The sequence below is a fragment of the Lepus europaeus genome, chromosome 5, assembly GCF_033115175.1.
Source record: "Lepus europaeus isolate LE1 chromosome 5, mLepTim1.pri, whole genome shotgun sequence".
In the NCBI taxonomy this organism is placed as follows: domain Eukaryota; kingdom Metazoa; phylum Chordata; class Mammalia; order Lagomorpha; family Leporidae; genus Lepus; species Lepus europaeus.
The window spans coordinates 119,240,298-119,250,889 of NC_084831.1; the positions used below are offsets into that span (position 1 = coordinate 119,240,298).

Here is a 10,592-nt window from a genome sequence, read left to right on the forward strand (position 1 = left end):
CCACCTGCCACATGTTGAGTCTGCGCCCTGCTCCCTCTTCTCCCCCTTCGCCCTCTCTCTTCCTTGTCTGTGTCCTCCCTGGCTGCCTTCTTCCCTGCTGTGCTCCGTGGTGAGATTATCCTGCGTCACTGAGGGGTTTTCAGGGAGGGGCTGCCCGTGAGAATTCACAAGGGGTCATGTCCAACCAGGGACAACCCCTTCAAATACCCTGTGTCCCACAGCCAAGTGAAGGCCCCGGGGTACTGAGCCCCAGCAATGTGGCAGGGGAGCATGATGTGGGCCTAAAAATATTGCCAAGGTCTGGGGAGTGGCCTTGGCCCCACGTGAGGCCTCCGGGACTCTGCAAAGGGGCTCGTGTGCTGCCAAGCCCTTCCTCGCTCCCCAGCACGGCCACGAGCATGTCCCCCACAGCCCACATTGGCTGTTCCTTCCCTCGGTTGGAAAACAAACTCTCTGCAAAGAAGCCAATGCTTGCCAGTCATCCATTCATTCTGCAAACACTCAGTGAGCGGCAACCAGACACAGGACCTGGTTCCAGGGGCGGGGTCCGCAAACCACGTGAAGCCCCTGCTCCCTTGGAGCTTGCATCTAGAGGAGAAGCAGACAAGGAGCAAAGCAAGGAAGAGAGCGCCTAGATCATGTCAGCCGGTGAGAGTCCGCACAGACCGCAGAGGAGGACACGGTCTCGAGCCACGCGGTGAGGCAGCAAGGCCTCCTTAATGGGGAGTGAGGGACATGAGGCCAGAATGACAGGACACTGTCTCTACAGAGGCTTTCCTTCCAAGGCATGGGAGAGCTTGGAGGAGGGCTCTAATCGGGCAGGTGGCTGATATGATTCGAGTTTGGAGGACGCCGTCCTGGCTGCAGGGACTGGGTGGGTCTGGAACAGAGGCATGGGGACCCATGAGGAGGCTATGGCAAGACCAGCGCTGCGGCACAGTGGGTAAAGCTGCCTTCTGTGGCACCAGTACCCCATGTGGGCGCCAGTTCTAGTTCCAGCTGCTCCACTTCTGATCCAGCTCTCCTGCTAATGGCCTGGGAAAGCAGTCGAAGATGGTCCAAGTCCTTGGGCGCCTGCACCCGTGTGGGAGACCTGGAAGAAGCTCCTGACTCCTGGCTTCGGATCAGCCCAGCTCCAGCTGTTGCAGCTATCTGGGGGGTGAACCAACAGATGGGAAGCCCTCTCTTTCCGTCTCTCCTTCTCTCTGTCTGTAACTCTACCTCTCAAATAAATAAATAAATCCTTTTAAAAAGAGACAGAGAGAGAGAGAATTCATTGAGATTGACATTTGTGTCAAATACAGGTTAGGTCTCCCACTCCTGCATCTGGCAGGACCAAAGATGCCAACAAACAGGTTTACCAGAGAGAAACACCGCTGCCCTGGGAGTGTGGGTGAGGCTTTGCGTCTCTGCTTGGCCCGAGGTGAAGGCAGGGGCAGAGAGGAGGTGACAGGAGGTTCCCTGGGGCTCACGCCCTAGCATGCCCGAGCTGTGTTTGGATAGACCGAGAGCTGTCATTCTGCCCACCCAGCTCCGTGTCAGACACCGAGACAGACCACAAAAGCCCTGGGAGACGAGTCCTGGCCAGCCAGATTGTCAGAGCGTCACTTTGCTTTCTTTTGCCTGGAGGCTTCTTGGGTGTTTAAGTCAAAATGACAGATCCTGGCGGTTCTCACATCGGGGGCTTGGGCAGCCGGTCCGGAGGCTCCAGACCCCGCTCCTGGCCCCCAGGTCAGAGGCAGAGGTGGCGTGCTGTGGCTTGTGGTGTGCCCACCTCAAGTGTCCCCCTGAAGAGCAAGGTATTACACGTGGAGACCCCAAAACAGTGGCATTGACAGTCCTGGGCCCACAATAGTGCCTCTACTAGATGGTTTCAGCAAGCTCACTGTCCCAGGAGGAGGGACTGAAAATGGAACAGGCAGGTCAGCCCCGAGCCGCAAGGAACCCATAGTCTATGCTTGGCGGACCAAGATATGCGCAGGAGAGCCCCCTAGGCTGTGGCTTGGGCACTGGGCCTGGGTAGCTACAGAAGGGTCCAGAGAGCCCCGTGCCTACTGCAGGCTGGACAGGAACACTGGCTGTGACTGAAGCAGGGGAAGGGCCCTACAGACAAGACCTCGCTGGGATAGCAGGAGCAAGAGCCAAGAGAGAAGCTGGACAATCCACAGGGCCTCTAGAGAATGTTCTAGAGTGGCTGCAGAACAGGGCTCCGGGGCTAGGCAGAGGTCTCACCTCTGAGGCCTGAGGTTCTGACAGTACGTGTGACACCTGCCGCAGTCAGGGGAGCTAGCCTCTGGGTTTTCACAAACGCACTGGAGACCACTGGTCCAAACGGTGCACGTTACAGCCGGGCAGACGGGAAGGCGCTCCCTAGGCTCACAGAGCCGAGAGGAAAGCACGCTACGCTGGGAGTCAGACCAAGCTCCTGGGAGCCCAGTCAGCGGACTGTCTTCTCTGTCAGCAGATGCCTCAAGCTAATAGATTTTGATCAAGTTTAGCAGCTCTCAAAATTTTTGCAACTGCGTTTCAAGGTCAGCCTGTGGTTCAGTGGGCTACTTGGGCTATTCTGACCACTAGTGCGTGTTTTCACAATAGCAAATAGGCTGACTTTCATTCTTGCTGGATGCTGTTTCCAACAGATCCTGATGCTGCTACATATATGAGGGCACTTCAAAAAGTTCATGGCGAAATGGAATTAAAAGATAAGTCTATTTTTGTGCAAAAAAAATGTTGAAATCCATGCATAGTTTTTTTTTTTACTATAAAATTCAAAGGAAATATATATTATGAAAAAACTGTACCTGAATTTCAAATTTTTTTACACCAAAATAAACTTGTGTTTTTGAAAATTTTGTTTCTGATTTGAGAGTCAGAGAGAAAAAGAGCTAGACAAAAAGAGAAAGGTCCCATCTGCTGGTTCACTCCTCAGACGCCTGCACCGGCCCCCAGCTGGAACTCAGTGCAGGTCTCCCGCATGGGTGGCAGGGACCTGGTCTCCTGAGCCTCACCCACCGCCTCCTGGCGTGTGCATTAGCAGGAAGCTGGAGTCAGGAGCAGAGCCAGGCACTGAACCCGGACGGGCATCAAGGGAGAGACCCAGTTAGCAGAACCACAGCTTGGTGTGGTTTCAAGACCCTTGGAGAAAGATTTGGCACAACTACTCTTGGTCACTCATCTCCAACTGTCAACGTCACCCAGGCCACCCCTAAAATCAACCTGTGTGCCTTCATTTTAAGGCCACCATTACCTGTTGTGGCGGTGCCAGAGAACAGGGCAGTTACAACAACCACTTCCTCTGTAACTCTCTTCCTGTTACTGCCAAAATCCACTGCTTCCTCTGCCTCGGGTGCTGAGCCCGGTGCTTTCCACCGGTGATGAGATTGTCTAATCTTCACACCAACTCTGGGAGGGGGCTGCTTTGTTATTCACATTCACTGATGGGGAAACTGAGGTTTTGAGATTTTAAGGGGCCGGCGCTGTGGCGCAACAAGTTAAAGCTGCCGCCTGCAGTGCCGGCATCCCATATGGGTGCAGGTTCGAGTCCTGGCTACTCCACTTCTAATCCAGCTGTCTGCTATGGCCTGGGAAAGCAGTAGAAGATGGCCCAGGTCCTTGGGCCCCTGCACCCATATGGGAGACCCGGAAGAAGCTCTTGGCTCCTGCCTTCAGATCGGTGCAGCTCTGGCCATTGCAGCCATCTGGGGAGTGAACCAGTGAATGGAAGACCTCTCTCTCGCGCTCTCTCTCTCTCTCTCTCTCTATCTCTCTCTCTATCTCTCTCTGCCTCTGCCTCTCAAATAAATAAATAAATCTTTCTTAAAAAAAGATATTAAGTAACTTTTACAAGGTTCCACAGTTAGTAACTGGCAAATTAAAACTGAACCCAGAAACACCAATCCTCAGACCCCTGAGTGTTCACCTAGTTCAAAACCCTCCAAAACAAGCTTTTCTTTAAAAAAAAAAAGATTGTTATTTATTTATTTGGAAATCAGAGATACACAGATAGACAAAGAGAGAAGGAGAGGCAGAGAGAGAGAGAGGTCCTCCATCTGTTGGTTCACTCCCCAGATGGCCACAACGGCCAGAGCTGGGCCAATCCGAAGCCAGGAGCCAGGAGGTTCTTCCGGGTCCCCCATGTGGGTGCAGGGGCCCAAGCACTTTGGCCATCTTCTACTGCTTTTCCAGGCCATAGCAGAGAGCTGGATCAGAAGTGGAGCAATCCGGATTCGAACTGGCACCCATATGGGATGCCGGTACTGCAGGCAGCAGCTTTTACCTGCTAAGGCACAGTGCCCGCCACATCAAAACAAACTTTTAAATTCCTTTGCATTCTTCAAAACTGAGGGAAACAAGCGCCCAGAGACACAAAGGAATTTGCACAAGGTCACTCAGCGAGTGAGCGCTTTCTCTTTCTCATCCACACTCGGTGACAGGTGCCATCTAGGCTTAGGCCACCCCAAGACCCCTTTTCTCCAGCCAAACCCACTTGGCCCCCATCTTCGGGCTCCCACCTCCTCACACTTTCCACACTCGCCTCCTGCCTCGGCTTTGCTCACCCAGACCCACGGCTCAGATACAGCGTCTTCCCCAGGGGAGACACCCACAAGCTGCCTCATATGCGCTCACACCAGCTCCCTCCACGTCCTCTCCACACTAAATGAGCCAAGAGCCAAGCCCACCACACCCAGTAGAAAGCTTCTCTATCACCTTCCTTTGTAGCTGTCAGACCTGAGTGCCAGCAACTCACCTAATCCTTCTCTTTCTTAAAAGATGTATGTAGTGGGGCCAGCGCTGTGGCATAGCAGGTAAAGCCGCCGCCTGCAGTGCCAGCATCCCATATGGACGCTGGTTTGAGTCCCGGCTGCTCTGCTTCTGATCCAGCTCTCTACTATGGCCTGGGAAAGCAGTAGAAGATGGCCCAAGTCCTTGGGCCCCTGCACCCACATGGGGGATCCCGAAGAACCTCCTGGCTCCTTGCTTCAGATCAACGCAACTTTGCCGTTGCAACCAGTTGGGGAATGAGCCAGAGGATGGAAGACCTCTCTCTCTCTCTCTCTCAATCTCTCCTTCTCTCTGTGTGCAACTCTGACTTTCAAATAAAATAAATCTTGGCTGGCACTGCAGGTCTCTTGACTAATCCTCCGCCTGCAGTGTCAGCACCCCGGGTTCTAGTCCTGGTTGGGGCGCCAGATCCTGTCCGGGTTTCTCCTCTTCCAGTCCAGTTCTCTGCTGTGGCCCGGGAAGGCAGTGGAGGATGGCCCAGGTCCTTGGGCCCTGCACCTCCATGGGAGACCAGGAGGAAGCACCTGGCTCCTGGCTTCAGATGGGCGCAGCGCGCCAGCCTTAGCAGCTATTTGGGGGGTGAACTAACGGAAAAGGAAGACCTTTCTCTCTGTCTCCCTCTCACTCACTGTCTAACTCTGCCTGTCAAAAAATAAATAGATAGGCCGGCGCCGTGGCTTAACAGGCTAATCCTCCGCCTTCCGGAGCCGACACACCAGGTTCTAGTCCCGGTCGGGGCGCTGGATTCTATCCCGGTTGCCCCTCTTCCAGGCCAGCTCTCTGCTGTGGCCCGGGAGTGCAGTGGAGGATGGCCCACGTGCTTGGGCCCTGCACCCCATGGTAGACCCGGAGAAGCACCTGGCTCCTGGCTTCAGATCAGCACAATGCGCCGGCCACGGCGGCCATTGGAGGGTGAACCAACGGCAAAAAGGAAGACCTTTCTCTCTGTCTCTCATATCCACTCTGCCTGTTCAAAAAAAAAAAAAAAAAAAAGATAAATAAATCTTTACCCAAAATATGTATGTAGTTATTTGTTTATGTACTTATTTATTTGGAAGGCAAACTAATAGAGAAATACAGAAAGAGAGAGATTTTCCACCCACTGGTTGATTGCTCAAATGGCCCAGCAGCTGGAGCCTTGCCAGGCTGAAGCCAGGAGCCACTGGCACACTGCCCTGGGGCCTCCCTGTGGGTGGCAGGAACTCAAGGACTTGAGCCATCACCAGCTGCTTCCCAGCTGTGTTAGCAGCTGGAGCAAATGCAGAGTAGCTGCCACTCAAAGCAGCTCTCTGACGGGTCGCAGGCATGGCAGGTGGCAGCGCCAGCCACTGCCCCACAAAGCCTGTCCCAAGATACCTAACCTCTCTTAAATTCTTTCTCAAATATGGCCTTGCAGTCTGTTGTTAGTGCCAAGGAAGGGCCTGGGGGGGCCACACTGGAGGGTTTGTCAGAGCCAGAGGCCACATTTCTCAGAGGGAACAGGGACCCCAGCAGCTACCCCCACACCCCAAGGAGAGAGTCCTGCCCTCCGAGCTCACACTCCTCTGTCTTCCCTGGGGGAGAAAACCAGCAGCCTTGGTGACTTCCACACTCCCACCATTCACTGACATACTCTCTGAGGTCATTTGTGCTCCATAACAAAACACCACAGACAGGGCAGTTTATAAATGGTACAAATGGACTTCTCCCCTTTCTGGAGGCTGGAGGTGGAGGACAAGGTGGCAGCAGGTTGGTGCCCCGAGGGGCCCTGCTCTCAGCTCCCAAGGTGACACCTTGTGGCTGAGTGGCTGTGTCCATAGATGGAAAAGCACACTGCCCCCTCACAGGACAGAGGGACAGGGGGCAGCCCTGACCCACAGCCCTTTCTGAGGGTAAAAGTCCTTCCATGAGGCTGGGTACAACTCTCCTGCCCCAATTGCCTCCTGACGGCCTCACCTCACTGTGTGTTGCCCCAGGGGTGAAGTTTCCACGTGGACTTTGGAGGAGACCTAAAACATAAGCCCCAAAAACACCTACCCCGTGCACCGTGATAAAGCACCTGCTCGCACAAGCCCGGTCCATGTGGTGATGGGTGCTCAGGCACTAACCGTGAGGCAGTCCCAAAGTTGGGGGGAACGCCAGGGCAAGTGCCCCTGAGGGCGCACAGGGTCTGGCCAGCTCGGCCCTCCCTACCCGCCCCTGGTCAGACAGAGCAGTGGCACTCTCTCCCTGGACCCTTCTCCCTTGTTCTTCCCAGCCCTCCCCACCACCCCCATGCATTGAGAGAACCAAACTGCTCTTTACTGTGCCATGCCCAAAGTCTGAGTCATTTTCTTGCTCTCAACCTTCTGCCTCAAATGCCGTGACCGAGTGTCTGCCCCCTCAGGAGCCCCCCTGCCCTCAGCCCACCCCAAACTGGGGCCACCTCTGATCCTCTCAGCACCTGTGCTTCCTTCTGCGAAAACACCCCCAGCATGGCACGGGGTCTGTCACCAGAGCTGAGCATCTCAAGGCAAGGGCTGGGTCTTTGACCACTGTGTCGCCAGCATCCTGCCCAAGCTCCCAGGGAACAGATGTAAAGTAGTCCCTGATTTTTCACATCCCACCCTCAGATTGTCTGCAGAATATGACTGCCCCTTACCGCCATGGTCACCTCCACCCAGGCCAGCCCTGCCTCCGCTCTCTATGACTTAGGGCAAGAGCGTCTGGTAGGTTGGCCAACAGCTACCTGCACAGAACTAGTGAGCCCTTGAAATGTGGCCGTACTGTGAGACACATGTACATGAGAGGCACTGGAAATGTCAAATGCACCCGGGATTGCAAAGATTGATAACAAAATAATGCAAAATATCTCAACAATAATTTCATACTATTGAAGTGAAAATTATTTCTATCTATTGGATCAATAAAGCACATTATTAAAGTTAATTTCCCCATTTACTCTTTTTAGCATAGTAACTGGTAAATGTGAAATGGGTTGTGTGGTCCGTGTTATATTTCTGATGCACGGCACTGCTCTGGGGAATCCACTTAGCTGGTCTCCCCACTTCCGCTCCTGCCCGCCCCTACAATCTGTCTCCACAACGGTGGCCAGAGTGGATCTTGTGAAGCATCCATGGAATCGCTTTGCTCCTCCTCTGCTCAGAATCCCCTAGGGGCTCTCAGCACGCAGGGGCTGAAGCGGCTCTGTAAGCCCCTGCTGGCAGCCCCGGGTCTCCCATCTCAGTTCCCGGCCTCCAGGCACACTGGCTTTTGTGCACAAGCCTGTGCCCACCCCAGGACCTTGGTCTCTCTCAACCAGGGCTCTAGGTCTCCGGATACCTGCACCACAGTCTTTCATTTCTTTCCGAGTTCTGTTTGAGTGATCGTCCCGTCTGAAGCAATGCCCTCTCCCTCTCCTCTCACAACAGCCCTACATCCGTACTAGAGTTTTCTTCCTGTCACTTACCAGAACCTACCAGGGTATCATGCAGTAAGCTGTTTGGGGTTTGTGCACTATTTTCTACCCTTCCCCAGTAGACGGCAAGCTCTGAGACGATGTGGACTGGTGCCCTTGGTCTCTGTCCGGCTGTCACAGCGGTCCAGTGAACATTTCTTAGTGAAGGAATGAACAAGCAGCTGATGCCCTTAAGTGTTTGGTGAACACACGGAGCAGGGTTTCTGGAGGCTCTAAATGAAGTTGTTGGGACGGCAGGGGTGAAGTGGGGACCACAGACACGGAAAAGAGAAAACTGCCCAGACACACTGAAGAACCTTTCATGAGTATTTTATTCACCTACTCCCTCGGGCAAGGCTGGGCTTTGGTGGGAAGTGAAGGGCCCCTTGGGGACATCACTCAGAGCGCTTGCTACTCTTTGTGGATGTTCTCATGAGCAGTCACCAGCACAGAGGCCACCAGGGACAGGAACTCATTGAAGTCAACCTGTTGGTCTCCATCTTCATCCAGATCTTTGAATATTCTGTCAATAGTAGCTTGATCTTTGGTGTTCTAGGAGAAAGAAATGGCAGAGACCATGAGCCCAGAGCCCCAACGGAGACTCTTGCAACTCCTGCCCCACCTTTCTCTGACCTCCCACCTCTCAGAGCTTAGCCCAAACGCTGTCGGAGAACCCAATGCAACCAAACAGAGGAGCTAAAAATCACAGATCATCCTGGAATCCCACAGGATCTGACCTGGAAGTTACCCTGGGGCTTCCCTCACCCAGCCTCTCTCCTACCCTACCTCTCTCTACCGAGGAGAACTTGATGTGATAAAGTGAGTTACTGGAGGGGCGGCACTGTGGTGCAGCAGGTTAAAGCCCTGGCCTGAAGCACCGGCATCCCATATGGGCACTGGTTTGAGACCCGGCTGTTCCTCTTCCTATCCAGCTCTCTGCTATGGCCTGGGAAAGCAGTGGAACATGACCCAAGTACTTGGGCCCTTGCACCTGCATGGGAGACTGGGAAGAAGCTCCTGGCTCCTGGCTTCAGATCGGCTCAGCTCCGGCTATTGCGTTCAATTGGGGAGTGAACCATTGGATGGAAGACCTCTCTCTCTGTCTCTACCTCTCTCTGGAACTCTGTCTTTCAAATAAATAAAATAAATCTTAAAAAAAATTTTAAAAGTGAGTTACTGGAAGAGGAAGGCAGAAGTCCTGTCCCAGCAGAAGGGAAGAGAATCCCTGAGGGCTCAGATTGGGGCTGATGCCACCACCGTGCTTGCCTGTGTCTTGTTTCAGGGATGCCACGCCCCCCGGGCTGGGGGGGGGGGGGGGCAGTCTGCCGTGGGAAGGGCGTCACCCACCTTGATGGTGTTCACGAGTTCCGTGGTGATCAGCTTCTTCAGCTCACTCTTGGACAGGGTGTCATAATGCCCCGTGCGCACTGAGTACTGGTGGAAGATGTTGATGATCCCCTCCAGGTGGTCTTCCAGCTTGGTCATTGTCCCAGCTTCACGTGAACCTTCTGGAGACAAGGGAGGGCTAGCAGCACTTCTCTCCCAGCCCCCTCAGCACCCCGTTCTCCCTCTCTTTCCCCACCTAAGGTTTACAGAAAGCAGAATGTTCTCCAAATCGGCTCCAGGTCTCTGGGTTCTGTGCTTGATCCATAAAATGTCCTTTATGGTGAGGATGGGGAACAGTAGGACACGCAATCCTCTCTAGAGCCGGGAACCATCCCCCTGAGCTGCTCTTGGTGCCCTACTCCACCTCTTCCACCAGGGAGGATAGGCTGGAGGGTATCACTTGCTCAGGCTCACCTGAGAAGGTTGTGCCATTGGTCAGACTATTCACCTTCCCCAGGTGATGGTAATGTGGCCACAGCATCCTCACAGATGGCCGCCACGCCACCCCCCACCAAGCCATCCCTGCATCCTGGTGCTGGGACTACCTAGCCCAGCTAATTGGTCTGCTGGGGTCCACAATGCAGTGGTCAGGCACTCAGAGGGTTGTGGCCCCCCAACACCCCATGGTGCACAAAGTAGCCCCCTGCACCCACCCACCATCCTGTGGACCACATGAGTACCCAGCCAAGGAGAGGGCACTTACCCCTCAGTGGGCAGAAGTGCGGAGCTATGAGGAGAAGCCTGCTCTGGTGAAAGGCCAGGCAGGTTTTTATAAGACCATCCAAGCTTTACCCCTGCCCCGGGGTGAAGAAATCTCTCTGATTCATCTTGAAGCAATTTGCTGGACGATGCTCTGTTGCCCAAGAAAAGCTATAAACCTGTGGTTGGACTGCAACAGGAACAGCTCAGATTGCATCCACCTAGGAACTTACCCTGCTCAGCCTCAGACAAAAGCCTCCATCCACCCCTTCCCACCCACCCTCCCTTGGCCTGCCCAGTTCTCAGCCCT

At 54.2% G+C, this 10,592-nt stretch overlaps 1 protein-coding gene across 1 annotated transcript; it reads right to left on the reverse strand.

The window, feature by feature from the left end:
- Positions 1 to 8,517: 8,517 nt before the first annotated feature.
- Positions 8,518 to 10,389, reverse strand: S100A12 (S100 calcium binding protein A12). The gene is made up of 3 exons (XM_062193615.1): positions 10,287 to 10,389; positions 9,545 to 9,705; positions 8,518 to 8,749 (listed from the first exon to the last, which is right to left on the reverse strand). The coding sequence occupies exons 2-3, from the start codon at positions 9,680 to 9,682 to the stop codon at positions 8,609 to 8,611; spliced, it is 279 nt and encodes a 92-aa protein (XP_062049599.1). The 5' UTR covers positions 9,683 to 9,705; positions 10,287 to 10,389; the 3' UTR covers positions 8,518 to 8,608.
- Between the last annotated feature and the right edge of the window lie 203 nt (positions 10,390 to 10,592).

Coding starts and splice junctions, on each gene's coding strand:
- S100A12 (XM_062193615.1), bottom strand. CDS start 9,682: ATGACCAAGCTGGAAGACCACCTGGAGGGGATCATCAACATCTTCCAC. Junction 8,750..9,544: donor AACTCGTGAACACCATCAAG/GTGGGTGACGCC, acceptor TCTTTCTCCTAG/AACACCAAAGATCAAGCTAC.